The following is a 25,683-nucleotide window of genomic DNA, read 5'->3' on the forward strand; positions in this document are numbered from 1 at the left end:
TGGACCGTCCCGAGGAGGCCGATGGGTCTGGGAGAGAGGCTCCAGCTGGCTGGGCTCGGCCAGGGTGGGCACCGTGAGCAGAGGACTTCCCTAAGGGGTGTGGAGAAAACGGCAGCTCCCAGAGCCACACACCCATGGCCCCGGAGGCTGCGGCGCACAGCTGCCTGGGGGGTTCCACCTGGGAGTCACCACTGCAAGGCGACTGCCAGCTCCAAAAGCCACATGGAATATCCTGGTCCCACGCTGACCCTGAGGAGTTTAGGCAAAGGATGTCAAGAAGCCGGTCAACTGCGTGGGATGGCAGCGAGGCTAGGCTAGCACTGAGCCCAACGCTGCCAAGGCCACCGCCTCCCCACCTGGAGCGTCCCCCAGCTCCTGGGAGAAGGAGGAAGGGCTCCTCCCACGGCACTCCTCGTCGGCAGCTGCAGCCGGCCTCTCTCCACACCTGGAGCTCTTCCAGCCACAGGAGACTGGACGTGAGGGACAAGTGGACCCCATGCATATGCACCACCCCTCCCCAGAGGGAGCCTGATGGAGACTCCAGTCTCTACTGCACAGGAGCCGACACGGACGTGGCTTCAGGAGGCAGAAATACCAACACACCACGCAGCTGTCAGGGCCTGAGGAGGGGGACTGGATGTCAGGCGAGGATCATGTGGGATTAACCATGATTAGCCCAGGAGCAAGCGGCCTCTCAGGAGAGCCACGGGCGTCAGCGAGCATGTGCACGCGTGCTCAGCACGTGGGCCGGGGACACCCACAGTGGCGTGGGGAAGTCGTGGCTCTGCGCGGCCCTTGGCACACCCCATCACAGGTGCAGCTGGCGGGAAGGCTATCAGGACACAGAGCGCCCCTTCCCTACTGACACCTCCACGTACTCTGGCCTGCCCTGCGGAGCCTCCACCCGGACAGCCAGGCAGCTTTTACTACCAGTTAAGAAGACACAGTGGCCACGTTTAGGTTCTACAGCGATTTAATTTTTCATGGGTGAGAATCTTCTCACTTTCAACAGTGAAAATGACCACAGTCCAGCCCCCAGGTCCACTGGGAAGACAGGGACTGGAATTCTCACAGTAGGAGGCGGGCACGCAGGACGGACTGAGGGAGCACAGGCCTCACCTGGCTCTGTCCAACTTGGCGTCACTCCCACCATAAGCCATGGCTGCTACACTCTGAACAGAGACCCAGGGTAAGATACACGCATTAAGCTATGGCCCTCCCCACCCAGGCCCACACGCATTCAACAGAGAACTAAGGCACGTACCCCCGGGAGGCCTCACCTCCCTGCAGCCTGAGACACTCGGGCCCCTTTTATCCCAAATATGGTCTGACCCCCCAAAATGACCTCACAACCTGTGGTTACACCCTAAGTCTGACAGACATCAATTCCACAGGCACCAGGTTCAAACCAGCACTCAATGACCCTCTCCACTTGTGGGCATCAACATCAACTCAGAAAAGGGGCAAGAAGAAAAAATTGACTCGGCCCTACACAAAAATGTGCATCCAAACCAGCAACTGAGAGCGGCCATTTTCTTCTGATTTCTGTGCAGGTCTCTTGTTGGCATTAAGCAGTTGGGGAAACCCCCTCGTGACTCTGCATGGGGGCTCCTCTGCGGCACGGTGACACTGCGCAGGTGTAGCACAGGCCAGGTGCCTGCGTGCTGCAGGAGGGCACTGCTCCAGGAGCCCGCATCTGCCCGGCACTGAGCACTGTGACCCGTGGCCTAACCGGAACAAATCCCAGACTCCACAGGAGTCACAGTGGCCCCGGGCGAGGGTGCCCGAGCCTGGACTCCATCCCTCATGTGAGACAGTCAGTCACAGCGGCAACAGACACCAAAGGATACCCCTCTCCAAGGGAAAACCTTCTCCCCAGAAAGCCGGGCCCGTCGGCCTTTAGGCGGAACTGACCAAATCTCCACTCAGACCTACCAAACCGGTGTCACAGCGTACAAAAGAAACACACACACAAAGGCCACAACATGTGCGTACAATGAGACTCAGGAAGAAAACTTTCAGCCAAGAGTGCCACAGAAAGTGACCTCTCTACACCCATCAGTAAACACCGTCCTGAGAAGTCACAACCCTAAGTCACTCAGCGTCAGGAAGTGCAATGACAGAAGTGTCTGTTCCACAAACCCTACAGTCACTGCCTCATCAAATAACTTATCAGCAACCTAAATACAAGATCTGCAAGGGCTCCAAAGTTCTAAAATCAAAATCATAGAAAACCAAAAAAAAAATCCCAAAAATGATAATACAAGTAACCAAGGCAATGCAAATTAAATTATAACAGATGCCATTTTACACATCTAATAGGTCACATTTTAAAGCCTGACCACAACAAAAGTTGTCAAAGATGTGGAATATCAGAGACTCTCCTCCAGCCTGGTGGGAGTATGTGATGAGCATGTGTGTGATGCACACGTGTGTGCCTATGTGGTATGCATGTATGTGTATGTATATTGTGCGTGTGTATGGTGTGTACATATGCACCTGTGTAGTGCATGCTTGTACATGCATGTGTGTGCCTGTGGTGTGCAAGTGTGTGATGTGCATGTGTGTACAGAAACTTAGCACACTGAAGAGCAGCTTCCACCAGCCCCAACAGGTGCCCAGGGATTCTGGCACTGGTCGCTGTGGAGGTGCACGGAGAGAGCTTGTCACATCAGCCCATGTGACAGCCGAACAGGAAACAGCCTCAGTGTCCACTGTGGGTCTGTGGATGCATTCTGGTGTGTTCACTTGGTGGAGCAAATTTCACAGCAGTTAAAATGCTGCATGACCTCACAACGCCTGCGGACAAAGCCACAGGAGGACACAGTTGGCACAATGACAGTCCCCGGAGCGTGCCATCAAGGAGGACCTATGCGTCCGGCAACTTCAGCATGGGGGCCGGCCCGGGCATCTGCACAAGGAAGGGAGCCTGCAGGCTGGGACAGATGCCTGGGCGAAGGCAGCTCCTCCACTTCAGAGGCCGGGCAGCCCCCCGAGACACCAGGGCACGGCAGACCCCAACTCAGGTTCCACCCAAGTCCGGAACTGAATTTTCTCCATCAAAAGCACCAAGCGCTGAGCCAAGGTGAATTCCAGCAGGTGAGAGGCTGTTCATCCTCTTACAGAAAGGTGAAACACGTGTTTTTCATCTGTGATGTGCATTCCTAATGCAGCAGCTGCCATAAAACGCTGAAGTCACCCTCTGATCTGTGCAGGCCACACGTGCTGAGGGCAACAAAACACCCTGCAGAGTGTGACAAGGTGTGTCAGTGTTGTGCCTGTCTAGGTCACTCTGCACAAAAACTAAACTAAAATTGTCAAGGTTATCGCAGTTCATAGACCAATTTTCTCCGAGACGCTAGGATACACTTGACCTCTCTCCCTGATAGGATAGAAGCCCCAAGTGTGTGCATTTGAGTTTGTGACCCATGGCTCTCAGGAGGCAAGTCAGGACGGCCCCGCTGTCCAGAGGCTCCTGGTCACCCCGTGCACTTTGTGAGCACACACCAATGGCGCCGGGTCCCCTGAGTCACCTCAAGCTCCTCATCCTCCCAGCATAGCCACAGCCCAGCCCAAGCCCCCTTCTTCCCCTTCCGGCCAGGCGACTTATCAGAAGTTCAAAAAAACAGATAGGCCCTGGCAGCTCCACTGGGCCAGCGCCTGTAAAATGGGGTGACCGTACCCACGGGACAACAGCCTCTCCTACAACATCTTCTCACTGGTCACAGAGAGGGATCAGGAGCCCCCTTCCCTAGCACGGTGAAGGAACAGGGGCCTGAGCACCATCACACATCACCACCCAGCCTGCAGCACCTGGTCCTGCTACTTGCCATCCACCCCCCCCCCACCCCACCATGCCATCTATGCCACCCACACTGACCACGCCAGCCACACCACCTATGTCACCCACAGTGGCCACACCACCCACACTGCCCATGCTACCCACACTAACCACACCAACCATGCCACCCACACCAACATGCCACCCATAACACCCACGCTACCCACATCAATGCAAACCACGCCACCCACATTGATCACACCAACCACACCAATCATGCCACACATAATACCACGCCACCCATACTACCCACATGGACCAACCATGCTACCCACATCAATGCCAATCATGCCACCCACATGGAGCATGCTACCCATGCCACCCACACCAACCATGCCAACCACAACACCCATGCCACCCACATCAACTGCACCAACCACGCCAACCACGCAGCTTCCCAGGCAGGCTCAGCTCCAATTTCCCGCCTCTCAGTAGCCTGAACAGCTGCCCCTTCCTTATTCTCCAGTTGGCTCTGATCCTCTGAAGCCCTCAGAACCCAGCCCTGCCACTTGCCCAGGAGCCCATCTGTGGTGTCCACCTGCGCTGTGGACTCTGCGTGCCCTAAGCCACCCTCCAGTCACTGGACAAATCCCCCATCTCCTGCTGGAGCTCGGAGGCCAGGGCAGCTGGTGACCACAGCCGTGGAGCCAGGCAGCACCGTCCACTACCCCGTGCCCTGTGAGCACAACAGGCTAGTGAGGCCCTGAAAGTGACAACAGATATTCCAAATACTTCCTATCTGAATAAATATTTAACCAAGGCTCTGAGGAGGTGCCCACCAATCCTCCCTCCCTATCCCACTTAATATTCCACCAAGGCTCTGAGAAGGCGCCCACCAATCCTCCCTCCCTATCCTACTCCAACTTCACCAAGGCTCCGAGGCAGCACCCATAAACGCTCCCGAGTGAATGGGAGACAAGGATGCAGGAGGACACAGCCTCACACAGAAGCGCTCCTGGCCTCGGGCCTCCCCCTCCACCGACAGACTCAGCATAGCAGAATCAGAGGACACCTGGACCCCTGTGTGGGGGAGTACCACCAGGCTGGGCCGCAAGGCAGGCAGAGCTCCGAACTCCAGGGACTCCCCGAGCAGAACCCAGTTTAATCGTGCGGCCGACCATTCAGAGAAGACCCCGGCTGGCTCTTCTGACAGTCTTGGTCAGTCCTGCCTCTGTCCCCCTGGGTCCTGCCTCTGTTCCCTGGCTGGTCAGGTCCATTCCCGCCCCACGTCCCTTCAGCCTGGGCCCAGGCCTCCACCTTCCACCTGTGTACGATGCACACACTGCCCACTGCAGCAATGAGGGAGGCACAGCCGTTACAGCAAGCAGGAAGTTGCAACAGCTCTGAAAAACCGTAACGGTGATGGGGAAAATTAAAGCAAGCCGTATGTCCCCACAAGTCTGTGTGCTACTTGGACAGATGTCTTTCTCAAGAGGACCAGCTCCTCTAAGAGTCCCACCCAAATCCCCCCACATGACCCACAGTGGCTGGTCCACTTTGCACCCAGGCGCATGGCAAACACTTGCTGACCTAGAAGCCCGGTGTCCCCCGACCACCTGGAGGGATGCTCCAGGCAGATGACGGTGGGTTGGTCTGTCCCCTAACTAAGCCACTCTTTGGAAGAAACAAAGCAGCAGACAGTCAACCCAGTTCTCAGCTTCACACTTGCAGGCTCATCCATGTGGTCAGAGCGCCAGGGGCCACAGGAAGGGGCTCCCCACTCAACTCTGCAGTCTAACATTTCACAGTGCCAGCAGGTGGCAACTGACAGCCGCTCAGAAGCCTGAAAGGTAGGCAAGGGAGGGCTCAGGGCTAAGGCTCTGCAGCTGCCCACCAGGCTCCCACTCTGGGCCTTCTCCCCGTCATGTGCTCAGTGGGTTCAGGCAGGAACCTGGACCAAGCAGCGTGTGGCTACTGAAGCCACTGGCCCAAATGGACCACAGTGCAGCCCCTTTCAGGTGGACCGCTTTCCAGGTGGGCTGCAGAGTCCCCAGCACATGGCCCACTGTCACCCAAGGATGGCCAGGTCCACCCTAGAGAGCCACGCACCCAATGACCACCCTGAAGGCCAAACGCCGTAGGGGCCAGTTGGTGGCCAAAGAGACAACAGCTACGTCCGGCAGAACTGCCCCTGCAGTGCCAAGGATCTAAGACAACAGGAGGCGAGGTCAGCGACCATGGCCCCTCAGACTCTGGCGGCTGCCACCTCCACCATCTTCCATGAGGTCAAGTGAGACCAAATTAGTGTTTCCACTTGTTTTAATAGTGAAATAGCCAGACACCCCCACCCCCAGCTGTCCTACAGTGGATGCCCTGTGGCCAGCGAGCCCAGCCAGGATGCCGGCTTGGCCACGTGCATTCAGAAGGTTCGTACCATGCGGCTCACAGCCAGGCCCTCTCAGCACGTCAAGGGACACAGCGGCTGGTTCACGGAAATGCTCAGCCCAAGGGTGTCACTTCCCTCCTCTCACAGGCGCTGCTCCAGGTGTGGTGAGGAGCACCTTGGAATAACAGCAGTGTCACAGGTGCACTAGCTATGCAGAACCAACAGAGTTGCTGCTGAGACCTGCACCTGGACTCCCAAAGACCACTGACACTCGGGAGAGAGTGGTGGCTGGAGAGGACAGGGACTACAGGCCAGCGGCCTGAGACAGCCCCTGGAGCAGCCTCATCACATCCCCGAAGGGCTGGGTGAAGTGAATTAACCTGCGGGACCACTCTGACCCTAAACAATGGCAATGTGGTCTCCTAAGCTCTCTCTGCTCTCCCCCATATACTAATAACTCAAGACTGACCCCATCTTCTACTGCCTGGTTAGTAACTCGAGGCTGACCCCATCCCCTAATGCCTGGTTAGTAACTCGAGGCTGACCCCATCCCCTAATCCCTGGTTAGTAACTCGAGGCTGACCCCATCCCCTAATGCCTGGTTAATAACTTGAGGGTGACTTGTACTCTAAGGCATAGTGACTCAGTCGTCACATCAATCCTATAACAGAGACACACCATCCCCACCATCCAGACCAGGTACACAGGGTGGGGCTGCAGGAACCCAGGCTGGGCTGGGTGGCCCCGACCCTTGTCACAGAGCCTCACGGAAGCCCCAGCTCCTGCCCTGCAGCTGCAGAGCTCCAGGACACGCACCTGTCTGCTCCTGCTTCACCTGCACCCACCATGCTCATCACACCTGCCACCTGCCAGGCAAACGGAAGCCTCTTAGCAGAGGCCTCGAATCCCACAGGCCCTCCTGGAAGGGTGGGCAGAGGGCAGCCCGCCAACACCGTCAGCCGGCTGTCAAAGCCATTACCAACACGGCAAGATAACCATCCTTGTGGGGAATTATTATTTGGAAGTAGGACCAGAAATGCAAGTTAAACCGCAAGACGCCACCACACAGCCATAATTAAAAAGACAAATGCCACCAAGTGCTGGCATGATGCAGAAGAGCTAGAGTCCTTCCACACCACTCGACGGGGCACGAATGGGGCAGCAACCATGGGAAGAATTGAGCAGCTCCCAGAAAGACAGCCACAGAGTGACCACTCGGCCAGCCCTAGAGCAGTGACACCCTCGTCCACACAGGCACGTGCATATTCACAAACAGCACACTAGCCACGATAGCCACGACGTCCATCTATGGGTGACTGGAGAAACGAGGTATGCATCCACTCAGGGGACACTGCTCAGCCATGAAACAGGGCAGACAAGCCCAGGCGCAGTGGCTCACACCTGTCATCCCAGTGCTTTGGGAGGCCAAGGTGGGAGGATCACTTGAGGCCAGGAATTCAAGACCAGCCTGGGCAACATAGCGAGACCCCATCCCTACAAAAAATTGCAAAAGCCAGGCATGGTGGCCGCGCTTGTGGCCCCAGCTACTCAGGAGGCTGAAGCAGGAAGAATGCTTGAGTCCAGGAGTTTGAGGCTTTGGTGAGTGGTGACTGTGCCACTGCACTCCAGCCTAGGTGAAAGTGAGACCCTATCTCAAAAAAAAAAAAAAAAAAAAAACAGCCAGGTAAACTGCTGATATGCAAAGCATATCAATACAAACCTTGAAACACTGCGTTATGCTAAGTCAAAGAAACCAGACGCATGAAAACAACACAGCCTGTGGTTCACGATACGGTGCCCTCCTTGCAGGCAAAACTGGCGGGACAGAAAGCAGTTGTGGCCCACGGCCGGGAGCAGGGACTGAGGAGGGAAGTGTCTCAGAACTGAGCTGCGGTGATGGTTACACACTGTAAATATTTTCTCAAAGTCAGTGAACCATACACTCACATTGGGTGAACTGCACGCTATTCAAATCCCAGGTAAATAACACTGTTAAACGCGCAAACACAAAAGCCAACCAGATCTCGGAACCCCCCAGGCCTCTCCCTCTTCACCGGGTGCGAGGCAGGAGCAGAGCTGACTCCAGGGCTGCCGGCAACGGGCAGCAGAGGCCTGGCCTGGCCTTTGGTGACTTCAGCACCCCTTCCCCTGGCCCCACTGACCTCCTGAGCATGGCATCTGTGGCCGCAAACACCACCACGGTCCAGGGACTACCGGATCCACAGCTCCTTCAACTCCCTGCCAGATGTATCAGCCCCACCCCACCCCTCCACCCATCTGAAAAGAACCCGAATGAAGACACCATGGCCAGGCACGATGGCTCACACCTGTAATGCGGGCGGATCACAAGGTCAGGAGTTCAAGACCAGCCTGGCCAATATGGTGAAACCCCGTCTCTACTAAAAATACAAAAAAAAATTAGCCGGGTGTGGTGGTGGCACGCCTGTAATCCCAGCTACTCAGGGGGCTGAGGCAGAAGAATTGCTTCCGGGAGGTGGAGGTTGCAGTGAGCCGAGATCACGCCATTGCACTCCAGCCTGGGCGACAGAGGGAGAGTCCGTCTCGAAAAAAAAAAAAAAATTTAAAAAGACACCATGGTCCCCGCCCCAGACGCTGCTGCTCAAAGGCCAGCACACCTGAGTGTGATGCCACAGTCATGATAAAACACAGTATGACGGGCAGGGAGCTTGGGACTCACTCGGTGGGTCACCAAGAACGCTTCACGGGGCTGGGGGCACGCGGGCTGTCCCTGGAAGGAGGAAAACCCTGCTTGCCTAGGCAAGGCGTCCAGGAGGAACCCCCTGAAAAAAGAGCCCCTCAAGCTGAGGCGTGAAGGCGTGAAAAACCAAGTCCTGTTCAGGCCACGGGCGCTTGGGTGGAGGAGGAGGAGATGGGAGGTCAGCCCAGGGCGACGGCGGGGGTGCAGGTGCCCGGCCTCCCGGGAACCCTAGATGCCAGGCAGGTGGGCAGAGGCAGGCGCTCCCTCCCGGTTATATTCACCACAGGCAGCTGGGCCCGGGCTCACAGAACCTCACACCACCCAGGCAGCCGAGTGCACTGCTCAGCCTGGGCCACACGCCCCAGACAGAAGCAAAGGCCAGGCTGTTACCCAGAGACCGCCGAGAGCTCCTGACGCCAGGAAGAGGATGGAGAGAGCCCCTCCAGGGACACCTGATGGCAGTAACGCCTCACTCGGCCCAAAGGCTGACAGTCCAGAAACCATGTGACAGCCACGCCCTCCCTGACCACCCTGAGCCACCATGCAAGGTGGGATTCCTACTCCCTGGCACAGACAGGCTGACAGGTGAAACGCAGCCCAAGGCTGCACACGCGAGGACAGGTGGTGCCCGCCCCGCATCCACGTGAACCTGGACTGTGGCCTCGCACCTGGCACTGAAGGCGGGATTTCCTCTCCACGGGACTTGAGCCAAAGCCAAGTCTCAGGTTCTTCAATCTCCTCTGGTTCCTGGAATGAGGACCAGTCATGCAGGACCCCGAAAGGGGAGGATGCAGAAAGGAAGGCTGTCTGCGGCAGATGACACAGCCTGCTAACCACCGCCAGGCCTGGGCTCTGCTGAGCAGGAAACAGAGTCTGCCCCTGCCAGAGTGCAGTCCTGGTGCCTGCAGGACCAAAGGCAGGCCCAGGCAGCAACGAGAGGGAAGGGCCAGGGACAACCGTGGTTGGGCGGTCACGTGGGGACAAGGGGACAGGCCAGAGCCCAGGGGGCCGGGGGTCTGCAGTGCACCCAGGAAGAGGGGCAGTTCAGTGCAGGCTACACAGATCTGCAGAGCCAGGAGACCCCACGCAGAGACGCCTGGGACAATTCAGAGTGGGAAGGAGGCAGGGAAGGGGCCGGGGAAAGCCACCCCAGCGGCCCAGCCAGCCCTACTAAGCCCTCACCCACCTTCCAAGACAGAGAAGGGGGAGCACGGCCCCCCGACACGGCAACCAGCTGGTCCCCAGCAACCTCCTAAAGAGGAGTCTCACGCTCCTGTCGGAGAGAAGGATCAAGAAGACAAGCAACCGGCTTAAGGTCACCAAGACCCACCGGGGGTCAGGGTTCAAGTAACAGGCTGATCCGGAGGCCATGCTCCTGGAGGTGGGGCAGTTCTCACTCACGACAGGGAAAAACCAGAAGCGGCATCTTCTGAGCCTGGAGTGGCAGCAGAGGGCCTTCCCGACACTCAGGGCACGCCGCTGGGAAACCACTTCTGCGCCAATGCCAAGACCTCTGCAGGCTGGGAGTGCCATCACCCCAGACCCGCCCCAGAAGTGGTGTCCAGCCCCAACCCACCCAGGACGACTGGTGGCTTCCACATCCTCGGAAGCATCCTCAGTCACATGAGCACATGGTGTGACACGGCCGAGGGCTGCAGGCTCCAGGACGTTCCCAGACGCCTCGGCCACTTATCCCAACATCCCAGAGTGGCATGTGGAGAGATGCCCACCCTCCTCTGCCTGGACCCCATTCCCGGATGGAGGCCACCTTCCTGGAGGCTGTCCCTCTGTGAGCCCCACAGATCAGAGAGACCTGCCGTCTCCTGCCCCAGCCAGCCCCCTCAGCCGCCCCGATCTGGTCAAAGCCTTCCGAATGCCCCTCCAGCCCCTGGACAGAAGGGCTCTAAATTTGATGCTTCACGGTGGGGCAGGCCCGGGTCTGGATTTCTGTAACTTCTGAATCAGACCCAACAAGTCCGCGGAAACACCCCAGTACCAGCCTCTTCCCCCAAAATCAGGCCCCCACCGAGCACAGCCATCCCAGAGCTGCGCGGGGCCCTCTGCCCTGTTCCACCTGCCCCACATCTCCACACGGACAGACACTCCTCAGTGGCGCTGGCCAGAGCGGGGCTTCTCAGAGCAGTGCGGGCGACGGGGATGGACACGACCACGCCTACGTGCAGACATTCTCGCAACACTGCCCGACAGGTCCATCTGGGTGCTTACTTCAAAACATGAGGAATCGTTAATATTTCAAACCAAAGAAGTCCCACCCCCACCCCCAACCCGGGTGATCTAAACTCTCTCCTCGTCAACTCTAGAGACTGATAAAAAACAGGAAGTAAACGGGGGATGACAGTTTGTGAGCAGAGAGAACACGGCCGGCCGTTCTCAAAGGCTGAATCGGTAACAATCCAAAGAGCACAGCCTGCTGCATCCCAAATGCCAGGGCCGGAGGGAGAGGGGCATGCAGAGCTGGGAAACGGAGAACTGCCAGGTTTATTCCAAAAGTCTAAAAATCAAGGACAGACCCGAAATGACGCTGTCTAAGGTGAGGAGGTGTTCAAGATGTAGACGTGGTTTCCTGAGGTGGCAGAAGCAGCTCCTGTACCCTGCAGCCAGGGCTGGGACCACAGTCATACTTAACCCTCCCTGCCCAGCAGACAGACGACCCTGCCCCTTACGAGCCCTGGCAAACAGGTCATAATTCTCCCAGGGAAAGTGCACTGAGATCTTGGGTCAGAGACAGCAATGCAAAAACAAGACTGCTGAGACACCTCCAGCCACGCCCACTGCCGCACAGGGGCAGGGAGGGCACCTGCAGACCACAGGCCGCCCCCATCCTCTGTGCCCGGCACACAGGGAGGAAGACAGCTGCCTCCGAAATGAGGACGCCCCAACCTCCTTGAGAGCTGGCACTCTGCTCTGGCCAGAGCGGCAGAACAGGGCCCTACCTACTGCAGGCTGGCATCCTGTGCGCTTCTCCCTGGGAGTGGGCACCCACACAGAGATGGCACTTACAGCTGTGCGTCTAGATGAGGTCCCAGGAAGGGAGAAGGGTGGCCAGCCTGAGCCCAGGGGCGCCAACACCGAGAGGTGCAGAAACCAGAACCCCGGGACCCCGCTGGTAGGGATGTGACATGGGGCAGCCACCGTGGACTGCCTGACAGGCCCTCAAGGGTTAAATACAAACTCACCAAGTCACCCAGCAATGCCAAGACTATACACACCCAACAGCACTGAGAACGCATGTCCGCCTAGGGACGTCTGCAAAGATGCACACAGCAGCACTGTTCACCAGAACCAGAAGGTGGGAACAGCCCAAACATCCACTGTTCACCAGAACCAGAAGGTGGGAACAGCCCAAACATCCACTGTTCACCAGAACCGGAAGGTGGGAAGAGCCCAAACATCCACCAGCTGATGAACACAGAAACAAAACTTGGTGTATCCACACAATGGAATATTATTCAGCCATAAACAGGAATAAAGAGACTTGGCACTGTGGCTCATGCCTGTAAGCCCAGCACTTTGAGAGGCCAAGGCCAGGGGATCACTTGAGGCCAGGACTTTGAGACTAGCCTAGACAGCATAGTGAGACCTCATCTCCTCAAAAAGTAAAAAGAATTAGCTGGGCATAGTGGTGCATGCCTGTAGTCCCCGTTATTCAGGAGGCTAAGGCAGGGGGATCACTTGAAGCCAGGAGGTCAAGGCTACAGCGAGCTGTGATCGCACCATTGTATTCCAGTCTAGGTGACAGAGCAAGACCCTGTCTCTATAATTTAAGAGAAAAAAGAAAGAAAGAAAGAAACGAAGGACTGATGCACGCTGCAACGTGGACACTTTTAACATACGCTCAGTGAAAGCAGTCAGGTCAAAGGGCAGACAGTGTCTGATTCCATGTATGTGAAATGCCCAGGACAGGCAAATCCACAGAGAGGAAAACTGACTGCAGGGTGTGGGGAGGCTGGGGGACATGGGGCTTGGGTGCTAATGCAGCTTCTTTTTGAGGTGATAAAAATGTTCTAAAATTGCCTGTGGTGACAGTCGCACACCCTGTGAATATACTGAAAAGCAGTGAATTGTACACCTCATATGGGTGAAAGGGCTGGGTGTGAGGGCCCACACCTGTGATTCCAACACTCCCGGAGGCAGAGGTGAGAGCATTGCTTGAGCCCAGGAGTTTGGGCCCAGTCTGGGCAACACAGCAAGACCCCATCTCTACAAAAAATAAAAATAAAAAAATCAGCTGGGTGTGGTAGCGTGCACCTGTGGTCCCAGCTACTTGGAAGGCTGAGGCGGGAGGATGGCTTCAGATCACTTCAGCCCAGGAGTTCAAGGCTCCAGTGAGCCACCGCACTCCAGCCTGGGCGACAGAATGAGACCCTGTCTGAAAACAAAAAAGAAAAGGAAAAAGAAATGGGTGAGGGGCATGGTGTGTGAATTCTGTCCCAGCACAGCCATTACCAAGTGAAACATCCCTGAAGAAAAAGGAGGATCCACAGAGGAAGCAAAAGTTCGGGCCTGTCACTGCCAGCTGGGCACAACCCGCACCCAGCCCTGGGCCCTGCTGTGCAGGAGTGCTGGGGCAGAGGCCTGGAGAAGGGCACGGCGGGGAGACCCCCCACCCCACTCGAGGGCTGCCACGGTAGAGAGTCAGGATGCCCCGCAGTGGCTGGAGGAAACATGGAGTTCAGAGTTTCCAAGGTGGGAGAGAGGGCAGTACCTTTGGTGTTGCCAGGAACCACGTGGCAAAGAGGGCAATGCTGATGCTACCAAAGAGGGACGCCAGCCTGCACCGCTGACCATCACTGACTCCATACCCACAGCAGCTCCGCCACCTCCACGCTCTTCCAGGGCTCATCAGCACCTGCTGACTGCAAGGCTCAGGTCCCTGCCAGTGAGCACTTGCAGAGCCCACTCTCACAGCCGTTCTGCAACCCCGGGTCTGGGCAGAGGGACAGGGCTGCCTGGGAGCTGACTAAGCAAAAAGGCAAACTGGCTCAGAACTGACTTAGCTGTGAACAAGCAGCAGGAAGGGCCGCCAGGCAGATACCCGCCAGCGGGCTGTGTTCTCAGGACCAAACAGCAGCCTGACCGTGCAAGGGTGGGACGCAGTTATGAGGCCACAGCTGGCAAGAATTCACCTCCTCAATTCCCTTCTCATAAAAATGGAAGGAACCAAAAGCCAGAAACCTCACTTGTCAAAAAACCAGCCACATCAAAGCAAAACAATTAAATATGGACCCCTGGTCACCTCTTTCCAAGCAAACCAAACCAGTAGTGACAGCAGGAGTCCAATCCAGGAATTAAAGACCAGCTGCAGGGCTCACCGAGGGCAGTCTGGCAGTCCGTATAAGCCTGGTTAAGTCCCAGGCACCCCAGCCACCTGGCCAGAGACAGGGGTGCCCATGACAGTTTGGGGAGGGAGGACTGGGCTGAGGAGGCCTTCTCGCAGGTTGACTAGGTCAAAACTATTTCCCTAATACCACAAAATGACTCCTCTTTCCGTTCTCATTGTCTCCTAGGGGAGAACGGCCAACACCTGAGGGGGTGCCTGTGACGTGGGATGACATCATCGTTCTGCCAGCTACTGCAGTGAGCTACGTATTCTCGTGCAGTCTCAGCTCCCAATATGAGAAATATTGGTAGTTATAACCAACATAAACAAGAACTCTTCCGGGTCCTCCTTAATTTCTAGGAACGTGAGGGATAAGGGCTTGAGGACCGGTACACTGTTAAGGCATTTATGGCAACACTGTCTGCACAGGGTCAGACGCAACCCCAGTGGGGACAGCCCCGCAGCCCGCAGCACGGCCACTCTGGGGTCACAAAGATGGAGTAGTGATGAGCAAACGGGGGCTGCCGAGCAAGATTCCGTGTGGATCCCAGGATGCTACAAACCACAGCTGAAGTTTATGCACACAACGTTTTGAGAGGGGTTACCTCTGGACCAGGGACGGTGGCTCACACCTGTAATCCCAGCACTTTGGGAAACTGAGGCAGGCGGATTGCTTGGGCCCAGGAGTTCGAGACCAGCCTGGACAACACGGCGAAACCTGGTCTCTACAAAAATTAGCCAGGCATGGTGGCGCGCGCCTGTGGTCCCAGCTACTCAGGACACTGAGGTTCACCTGAGTCAGGGAGGGCGAGGCTGCAGTGAGTTGGGATTGCACCACTACAGCACTCTAGCCTCGACGACAGAACGAGACCCTGTCTAAAACAAAAACAAGAGGGGGAGGAGGAGGGGCCTTATGAGGGGAGACTTTCAAAACTGCAAAAGCAAAAGCAAACCACCTATTACTTGTGCACAAAAGGAAAACAGAGTCCGTCACAGTCCGGGATATCTGCTTCAGATTCAAACACCTTCCTCCTCGGAACTGTGACCGGCTCCAGCACTGGTCACAGACGAGCTTGGCTTCCAACACGATGAGACTGGGCAAGAAAGATTCCTTCACAGCCTGAGCACTGCCTGCAGGGTGCATTCGTCAGCACGGCACGGGCTGCACAAAGGCAAACAGAATCTCAAAGCAGGTCCCCTGAAATCCAGGACAAACCAAGGAACCAAAACTTCCTTCACTCATTAATTTCCTTCCACTGGCCAGGCTTCTGGCCCACAAGTACCACACCCCAAACCTCAACCAAGGAAGGGGGCCTGGGAATGTGAGTGCCTGGCTGGTTTCCACTGAAGGAGGCTGGGTCTGGCCCCCGGGGACTGAGCTGCACACATTAAGAAATCTTCGGACACGGACAGATACGTTTCCACTCAGCCCTGAAATCACAATGCACCTTTCAGAATCAACCTATGTACCGTTGACCAAAACAAATGTTCCTTCTAAACATAAACATAATGCAAAATTCCACATAGTCTTTAAGAAAAATGAAAATTCAGAGAGAATAGGTTGCTAAACAAAAGTGAATTAAGTTACCCAGTTTAATATCAACAGAGATAAATACGTGTATACAATTGAAACACAACAAAAATGCTAGAACTCAGAATCAAAGATTACTGGAAAGAATGTCTGCACAGTAAAACTCGTTTCCCTTTGAGACTAAAATGCCCCACCATGCTTAATGCTCCTGACATTTCTGAGGCTTTGAAGCCACAGCTAACGGATCTGAATCATCTGAACAAAACCATGCTATAGTGACATGTTACTGGAAAGCCTAGAATAGAACACCAAATATACAGACACACACCCATGCCAGGCACTTTTGTATAAAATGATCAAACATAAACCTAGATGAAGTTGTCCATAATAAAGTGTGAGGGAAAGCAGTTCCTCCCCAGCAGGTCAGTATACATGGGCACCTGGAAGTTAAAATAAGAAAACAGAAAAACAGCGCCTTTTGTTAATAAAAACCAAACCTAGCCTGTGCATGAACTGAGCTTCATCAAACACTTCACCCATGCTTGCTGCCAGCAAAGACACAAGACCTTCTCCTGAAATGGAAACCACGCGTGCATCAGTGGCACACATCCCTCATAAAGCTGGTGCAGCGCCCCACTGTTCACCTAGGGAGGGAGGGAGGGAGCGTCCATGGCTCCACCGCCTCCATCTGGGCCACTTGGAGCCGCACTCTGCTTTATTTGGGTTGGCAGCACGAGTACCAACAGCAGGGTGGCACCGTGGCTGAAACGCCAAACTAGGTCAGCCCGGCCTGCCTCTGGGGAGCTCCCAGTGCGCCCTGGGCCTCAGCTCCCTGGTCTCTCCAGAGATGGGGGCGCCCTGGGATCCAGGGTGGGACTGAGGCTTGGGTGGGAGGGGCCCTAGAAGGTAAAGGCCATAGGCAGTCAGCATCCCCTTTCTGGCCCTGAAGAGCTTCTCAGCATCTTTTTCTTCAATAAACAAGAAATATAAAGTCCTACAGTGCTTTCAACAGACTTCCCTTATTTAAGAACTAAAGAGATACTAACTGGCAGGGTTAAATGAGGGCACCCTACCCTCTGGCTCCGCAGGGACAGACAGACAGTGAGGCCGGCACCCAGGCATACAGGAGCTGGGGCTGACAGCCAGAGTGGAGGGCCTAGGCTCAGCGGACAGGGGCCAGGGGTGGGAGTCAAGGGTTAGGCTTTGGGAATTCTGCAGGCTCAAGGCCCAGGCTTTAAGACCAGGATTCAGGATGCAGGGGCAGGCGCTTGTCGGAGGAAAGGACCAAGGATGGGATCCAGCAACCAGAGTTAGGAGCAGGGTCCAGAATTGGGTTTGGGGCCTGATTCTGGAACCAGGGTTCCAGGTTCAGGGATCAAGGACAGAGGTTCAGCGCCATAAGCTGGGGCCTGAGGTTGAAATTCAGGGTTCAGAGTCAGGCTAGATTGGCTTTAGGGGCAAAGGACCACAGTATGAAGGCTGGGATTCTAGGGCTAGAATTCAGTGATTGGGGAACAGGGACAGGAGGTTGGGGTCACAGCCCAGTGTCAGAAGTTCCTGGGTTAGGATTTGTGGTTATGTTTCAGGGTTTGGGGTCCAGGGCTCAGGGACCAGAGACAGACGTTTGAGAGCAGGTTCTGTAACCTGGGTTCTGCAGTCAGGATTTGTGGTTCCAGTGACCACGGATCTGGGGTTCAGGGCCAGGGTTGGGGATGGGCATTCCAGGGCCAGGGTTCTGAGGATTCGGAAATCAGGGCTGGGGCTAGGTTTGGTGCGCACAGACCCGGTTTCTGGGGTTTGGGTTGCAGGGACTGTTAACAGGGGTTCTGACAGGGTTTTAATACTGGAGTTTCGAGGTCAGGATTTGGAGACAGTTCAGAGGCAGGGTCCCAGGGTCAAGGGTCAGCTGCTGGAATCTGGAGGATGGGGTTCGGGGATTCAGGGCCCAGGTCTTCAGGTCTCGGGCTTGGGAATCAAGACAGGGGTCTGGGCTCCCAGACTTGGGAATCAGGACAGGAGTCTGGGGTCCCGGGTACAGGGATCAGAGTCTGGGGCCTCTGGGTCTGGAGGTTCAAGGTCCAGGGTCCAGGGCTTGGAGTTCGGGGCCCCGGGGTCAGGGTCGGGGGTCCCGGGCTAGGGGCCTGCCGCCAGCGCGGGGCACTTACGTCGTCGAAGAGCGAGCCCACGTTGGCCGTGACCAGCAGCACCGCGGTGCCCGGGGCGGCCGCCTTCCCCGCCATGGTGCCCGGGCGGCGCGGGCGCTGGGCTGGGCGGCGGCGGCGGCGGCCGCTTCCTCCGGGACCGGCCGGCCGGGGTCTTCGCGGGGCGGCGGGGCGTCAGCTGCGCCGGGGGGCGGCCCCGGGGCGCATCGCGGGCTCGGCGGGTCGGCCGGGCCTGGCCGGGGCTCCGGCCTCGCGCTCGCTCGCTCTCTCGCTGCTCCGCGGCCCCGCGCCCGTCGCTCGCCGCCGCGCCTCACAGCGGCCCGCGCGCAGCCATTAGATCCGCTGGGAAAGTTCCCGCAGCCGCCGCCGACTCAGGCTGAGGGCAAGTCCCGCCCCGCGGAGCCGAGCCCGGGGCGGGGCTTGCGCGGGGCGGAGCCTGACTCGGGGTGGGGCCTGCGAGGGGCGGAGCCTGACCCAGGGTGGGGCCTGTGCGGGGTGGAGCCGGGCCTGGGGCGGGGCCCGCGCGGGGTGGGGCCGGGTCAGGGGCGGGGCCTTCCTGGGGGCGGAGACTTTAGGGGCGGGGCCTGAGCTGGGCCTAGGTCTGAACAGAGGGGGCGGGGTCTGAAGGGGGCGTGGCCTGTGCGGGACTTGGGGCCCTCATGGAGGCGGGGCCAGTCCTGGGGCGGGGCCTCCTGTCGGGGCGGGGCCTACGCGGGGTGCTCCTGCGTCCGGCGGCCTAGTACTGGCCGCTCGTCGACCGCGCTCCTGTCAGTCAGGCCCGCAAGAACGCCGCGCCCCCGCCCCGCCCCCCGCGCCGCAGCTGCGCACAGACTCCGCCCTTCGCACTTCTATGACGTCACGGCCCTGCTCCGGCGGCACCTCTTAAAGGGGCCGTGCGCTCCGGGCGTCGGCTGCGGGTGCGCTCTCTTGCGGCTCTTAGGGGACCTTTCCGCCCCCGCGCGGCCGCAGTCGTCCAGCCGCGTGCCGGGCCTGCCGGGCGTGCCGGGGAGGGGAGCCCACCGGGGCGGCTAGAGTCGCGCCTGCAGGGGCCAGGCCACGCGCGCCTGGCTCTCTGCGCAGACGGAGCGTGGATTGTGCAGCTTCCTGGCGCGTCCACCCGGCTCTCTAGCCGCGACTTCACTCACGAGGAGCGGCTGCGGCCCAGAGAAGACGGAGGGGAGGTGGCGTCAGGCCGGGCGCACCCTGACGTCGCGGAGGGCTCCGACTCTAGCCAGGCTGGGTCTCAGCGCGGGGCGTGCAGGGAACCCTCGCAGGGACGAAGGGGGCTCGAGGGGAGAGGGGCTGGTGAGGGCCCAGGAGCGCAGAGCGTGGTGGAGCAGCCGGCTCGGCGCAGGCCCCGGGGCAGCGATGCTGACCAGAGCACGGGCTGGACCCTGGGTCTCAGGCCGCGGGGACACAACCGCCCTGAACGGGACATGCCTGTAGATGGAGGAGGAGAACCACATTTGTCATTTTAAAGCTTCTAGTAGCTACATTTTTTAAAGGTAACAAGTAATAACCAAAATCAACAATACGTTTTACTTAACCCAATAGATAGATACATCATTCAACATGTAACCAGTATTTATCAACCTCAGTGAGATTCCTTCACAGGAAGGCTTTGCACGGGCACCTGCCTCTTGGCAGCAGCTCACAAGGCTGCTTTCAGTGCTCAGCAGCCCTGTGTGGCCAGTGGCCACGAGCGGAGCAGGCACTCCGGAGGGTTTTGTGGACACAGATTTAGGGGCGGCCAGGGCCTGGCAATGGGCTCTAGCGAGGCTAGCCTGCAGCTTCTGAGTAAACCGCCAAGGCAATGCTCAATGACATCAAAAGGGGCTTGTTCTGTTCTGGAAAGAAACGTGCTGCCAGGGCGGGGCGGGAGGGATGGTGCTGCAGGCTCGGGCCCCAGGCCTGTGCTGAGGTGACATCACTGGCTTGTGTTAACACCCCCAGGGTTCCTCCTTACAGCCACCACTGAGCATGACTCCAGCAAAATCCATCTGATGTATAAACCAATGTCTACTTTATTCAGTAGGTGCCTGCTACAGACTGAATTCCGCCCCCCCCACCCCACCCCGCAAATTCATGGGTTGAAGCCCTAACCTCCAATGTGACTGTATTCGGAGGTGGGCTAGCGGGGGTAATTAATGTTAAGTCGTGCAGTAGGGCTGGTGTTTAATAGAAAGAGCTCAGTGCTCTCCCCACCCTTACATGTGCAAAAGAAGCGGCAGTGTGAGTGCACAGTGGGAAGCTTCAGCCACAAACCCCGCACCAGAAACCCAACGCTGCTGGAACTTGATCTTGGACTTCCAGCCCCCAGAACTGTCAGAAGTAAAAGTCTTGTTTCAGCCTCCCAGCCTGTGATATTTCGCTACAGCAGCCGAAGCTGACTGACGTAGTCTCTTATTTTTCTTTTTAACAAAATCAGCACATGCCAAGAGTACCCTTAGTAGAAACCAAATGTGGGGGTGTCACTGATCCCTGGAACGTGCTTTCTGAGAAGGGGCATTGCCTCCTCACCTCTCCCCGCAGGCTGTGCCCTCACACCCCGCTAAGGCAGCGTCCCCCACCCGCTGTGCCCTCCCTGCTCCCCCCTCCTCCTCTCCTCACCGGCCAGCTCCTGCCATGCCTGGACGTTGGCCTCTGCCCTTCTTTCAGGCAGCCACCTCCTCTTTCCCATGCACCCCTCACCTACCACAGGTTCAGCCCTTCACAGTTCTCCTGCCTCCTGTATTCCATGCTGGCTACCAGAGCCTCCAGAACCCAAGGGGGTGTGGCCTGGACCTCCCACTTCTGCATGCACTGCCCTGGGCATAGCCTGGATGTTCTCATCACCAATGACCACACCAAGCCCGAATCCAGGCACCTTGCCCTCCCCGCCACCTCCTCTCCTTCGGTTTCACTTCCGTGGGGCCTCATGGAAACCTACAGCCCATGCTGCTCCCATGCCTGCGTTAGCCACCCCCCACCGCCACACATGTGCAAACCCACACAGAAACACATGCACACACATGCACTCGCACGCACACACACATCTGCACACGTGCACACACGACCACGCATGTGCACACCTCTTTTTCCTGCCTTACCCTGCTTCTCTTTGAGGGTAGAGTCACTTTGTGCACCCACTCCCTCCCCTCTCCCTGCCCCCCAGCACTCACCCGGCTGGCCCCCAGGACTGATTTACTTGCTTACAGTGAACCTGCGCCTAAATTAGAGAAAACTAAATTGGGGGAAAAACTAGACAACACCTTATTCCCATGCCCCTGGCATCTCCCAGGTCTCAGGCACACCCACGCTGAGCACTAGGCCTCCTGACTCTGCGCATGTGCACTCCGCCACTCCAAGAGGCCACTGCAGCCTTCGCCTTCTCTAAACACCAACCACCCTCCCTGGAGGGTTTGCCCTTTGTTGAGGAAGGATTTGCAGTCTGGGATTTTCCCACTGTCAACCTAAATAACAGAGAGAGGCTCTCTAAAAGAAAATGAGATTTACTCGGGAACATTCATTGCAATACAGTATGTGTGCCATCGTAAATTGGGTGTGGGTCAAGGAAGGTAAAGGAAGACAAAGATTTTCAAAGGAAACAGGACGATGACATCATTGTTTTGAATCAATGATCCTTGGCTACAAGGATTGCCAGGAAGGATGGTGCCAGTCTGAGGCTGGACAGGCAGCTACTGGGCAGATGTCCTCCCAGAAGTGTTTGTGTGTGTAAGTTGTGATGGTCTTTGTGCACGGCTGTGATTTTTGCAGTCTTTTGTGATTGTTCTTGCTATCAAGCATGTCTGCATAAGAACCCTCCCTTCATGCCCTTCCACAGTCTATATTCAGGGTTTTTAATGCCAGTGACTCCATTTGGATTCTGACTGTGTTAACGCCACTAAGTCAACACATCCAGCATCTGGTGTCTGTCTTGCACATCTTCCATGCTGCTACATGGAATGTGGTGCCTGTCCCTGCCCAAGGCCACCCCCTCCTGGGTCACGTTGGCAGTTCGCAAGCATGCTGCGGTCTCTAAGATCTCCGGAAGCCTCCAGCCTATGCCCCTCCATTTTCCTCCCCCTCTCTCTGCTCTCCTTGCTGCAAACCTTGTCCTAAAAGTCTGCCCATCTCTGCCCTGCATGCGAATGGACCACTCTTTTCCAGGCCCTCGAATTGTGCTTCTCATGCCCACACCCCATGGGGCATCCTAATTCAAGGGCCAGCCCCCCAGGCCTGATTGCAGCTGACCTTCCAATACGGTTGACCACTGGCTCCCTCTTGGAAGTGAGCTTGGCCCTGGCATCTGTGGCATTCCTGCTCTTCCCTCCCACCTGCACTGACCATCCCCGGTCTCCTCTGCTGGCTCCCTTCATGCTCACCCGAGTTCTGGGGCCCTGGGGTCCTGAGTGGGCCCTTCCTGTGTTCACTTTCTCCCGGCTGACCTGGCTGGGCCCTCACCTTAGATCATATCAGCATGCCGACTGCTGCATGGGCATGGCAGACCTGTCACTGTGCCCGGGGCCTGGCTCTCCTATGTTCAGAAAGACATTGGCCACTTGTGTCACCTGTGTTAAAAGCCACACTCATGAAATCAGGTGAGAGGGAGGATGCCTCTCCCTTGTGTGCCCTTCTTCACCTTTGAAATATTGCCCCGCGTATTTGCTCCTTTGCCAAAATAATAATAATAACGAGTTTCCTAAAGCCCTGCTTACCTGGCTTAAGGAGATCCTGGGCCCACCTAGTCTGCAAGGAGCAGAGAGGGAGGTGGGGAGCAGAGCCTGCCCGATTTTCCTCCTCCTACCATGGATGAATTCCTCAGCAGCTGCCAACCCTCTTCAACCTGGTCAGCCACTTGGCCCAGTGCTCTTGGTCTCCCAGGAGGGAAATTTGGCCCAAGACTTTTATTAGACAACAATATATTGCGAGCTTTTGAAAAAGGACAGCACTAATATCACATGGTTACTTCGTTTAAGACAGTAACCAATTCGCTTATGGATTCATAGTTATCAGAGGCTTCCAGCCAGCATCCCTCATGCATGTCCACAGCACATTCAGAAGGTGCCCTGCGGCATGTCTGTGTCTAGCACTGCACAGCCGCAAAGTGCATTTCTATCATCTAATAATCATCGATCTTCAGTACTCCTGCCGGGTGGGTCAAACTTACTCCACTGTGTATAAAAACACTGAGGTTAAATGACTCACTCAAGATCATTGTCTGCAGACAGAGCCTGGCTAGATGCACAGTGAAAGGAATCCAGGGCCCTGTCCTCTTTGGGAGTGGCTAGACCTGGTCACTTTAGGCAGAGGTATTTTGCCATTAGTAAGCTCTGACGTCACCCGGAATTCATCTAGAAGGGAGCTGATGAATTATGGGGATACTTTCCTCATTAATCAGCTTAGTAACAGTTACCATTTTTCAGGAACCAATTGTGTATGAGGGGTTTACATTTCGTATTTCTAATCCTCACAATGGTCTTATAAGGTATGTGTGTCTGTTTTACATATAAGGAAACCGAGGCTGTAGAATTAAGAAGTTTACCAACCTCACACAGCCTCTAGGATACCTAGCCAAGAACAGAGCCCAACCAGGACCCCAAGCCAGCTGGCGCAGGCAGCACTGTGCGGCTTAACCTCCGTGCACGCATGCATTCATTCAATTTATTTAATGCATTCTCTGTGCTATGCACTATTCTAGACACCAGGGATGAGATGGTGGAAAACAAAACAAAACCGAAAAAGACATTGTCCCCAAGAAGCAGCAGGAGCAGGCTCGAAGCAGGTGCAGGGTCATTCAGATCACATGACATCATGCCAGCCTCCTGCACGTTTCCTTGTAAAAGTCACATGCTCATCGTAGCATGATGAGCCTTTAAACTTTTCCACATAGAAGTCATCTGCTCAACATTTTACAACTACAGAGCAGGATACAGAGTATTCAAGGAAGAATATTCACTCACAATTTCACTCCAAATATACCAAGCACTGTCACTATTTTGATAATATTTCTGTCGAGTTTTGTTTGTGCTTAGCTCTATAGTGAGCACTCTGATCATTCCATAGTCACTATTTTGATAATACTTCTGTCGAGTTTTGTTTGTGCTTAGCTCTATAGTGAGCACTCAGATCATTCCATATACACAACTGTGATGCCTTTTTTTAAAAAGCCAACATTAGAACATACATCCTTTCTCATTCAACTGAAAACTCTAAATGTTTTTAATGCCTATAGACACAGTGGTTTACCTAACTGATAACACCGTATTGTTGTAAGTTAAGGTTGTTTTCAATGCTGCATGATTAGAAATATGGCAGGATGAACATCTTTGTACTTAAGCACTTTCAGTTCTTAGGATTCTTTTCTCAGTATAGTTTCCAAGAATTAAAATGTTTTAAAGGGTACAAATAAAGAGCATGAAAACACAAAATGTGTAAGATGCAGGTAAAGCAGTGCTTAGAGGAAGATATGTAGCTTTAAAGGCTTATTTTAGAGAAGAAGAAAAAGTGTAAAATAAATGTCCTACAGTTCAAATTAATAAGCTATAAAAATAAAGCAAACTAAACCCAAACTCAGTATAAAAGGGGAAATAATAAAGTCAAGAGTGTAATCAATGAAATACGAAGCAAACAAGACAGGAAATAAATAAAACCTAAAAGCTGGTTATTTAAAATAATCAATAAAATTTAAAAACCAGGCCAGGTGCAGTGGCTTAAGCCTGGAATCCTAGCACTTTGGGAGGCCAGGCAGGCAGATCACTTAAGCCCAGGAGTTTGAGACTAGCCTGAGCAACATGACGAAACTCTGTCTCTACAAAAAGTACAAAAATTAGGCATGGTGGCATGCACTTGTAAACCCAGCTACTCAGGAGGCTGAGGTGGGAGGATCACCTGAGTCTGGGAGGTAGAGGCTGCAGTGAGCCATGATTGTGCCACTGCACTCCAGCCTGGGCCGCAAAGTGAGACCCTGTCTCCAAAAAAAAAAAAAAAAAAAAAATTAAATTGATGAACCAAACCAATATCTAGAATGATGAGGGTGATGCAGAAAGGCCGAAACAGAGACATAAGTTACTAATATGTGTAAGGAATGAGAAAGGAGACATTACTACAGACCCTACACACTTTAAAAGGTAGTAAGAGAATAAACAATTTTGTGTTGACATACCAACAATTCAGATGAGATGGACCAATTTCCTGAAAGACACAAACTACAGAAACTCATTCAAGAAGAAATAGCTTCTCTGAATAGCACTCTATTAAAAATTTTGAATCTATGATCTAAAATCCTCTCACAGGGAAAATTTTAGTCCCAGATGGCTTCACTGGTGAATTCTGTCAAACGTTTGAGGAATAAATAGTAACAGTTCTAGACAAACCCTTCCAGAAACTTGCTGGGAGGGGGGGACTATTTCCCATTCAGTCAGAGAAGTTAGATTTCTCCAATCCCAAAATTAGACAAAGACAATACAAGAAATGTAAACACCAATATTCCTCATGAACACTATTGCCAAAATCCTCAGGAAAATATTGGTAAATCTTGTCAATATGCAAAAAGAATAATACCTCATGCCCAAATAGGTTTTATCCAAGGAAGATAAGATTGGATTGAGATCCGAAAATCAATTTAATACGTCGTATTAATAGATTAAGAAAAAATATGATCAGGTCAATAGATACAGAAGGGCACTTGACAAAATTCAATATCCTCTTATGATAAACACTCTTCATGAACTAAAAATAAAGGGGACTTCTTAAATCTGATGAAATGCATCTATTGAAAAATT

General features: G+C 55.0%; 1 protein-coding gene across 1 annotated transcript in view; it reads right to left on the reverse strand.

Annotated features, from left to right (window-relative positions):
• INPP5A (inositol polyphosphate-5-phosphatase A) overlaps positions 1-18,321 on the reverse strand; it is a 232,645-nt gene extending 214,324 nt beyond the window's left edge. Inside the window, exon 1 of the mRNA XM_058436448.1 lies at positions 17,924-18,321. Coding sequence (XP_058292431.1) covers positions 17,924-17,998 — 75 coding nt within the window. The 5' untranslated portion in view covers positions 17,999-18,321. The remainder of the gene's footprint in view (positions 1-17,923) is intronic.
• Between the last annotated feature and the right edge of the window lie 7,362 nt (positions 18,322-25,683).

This window comes from Hylobates moloch, unplaced genomic scaffold (assembly GCF_009828535.3).
Source record: "Hylobates moloch isolate HMO894 unplaced genomic scaffold, HMol_V3 SCAFFOLD_3, whole genome shotgun sequence".
NCBI lineage: Eukaryota > Metazoa > Chordata > Mammalia > Primates > Hylobatidae > Hylobates > Hylobates moloch.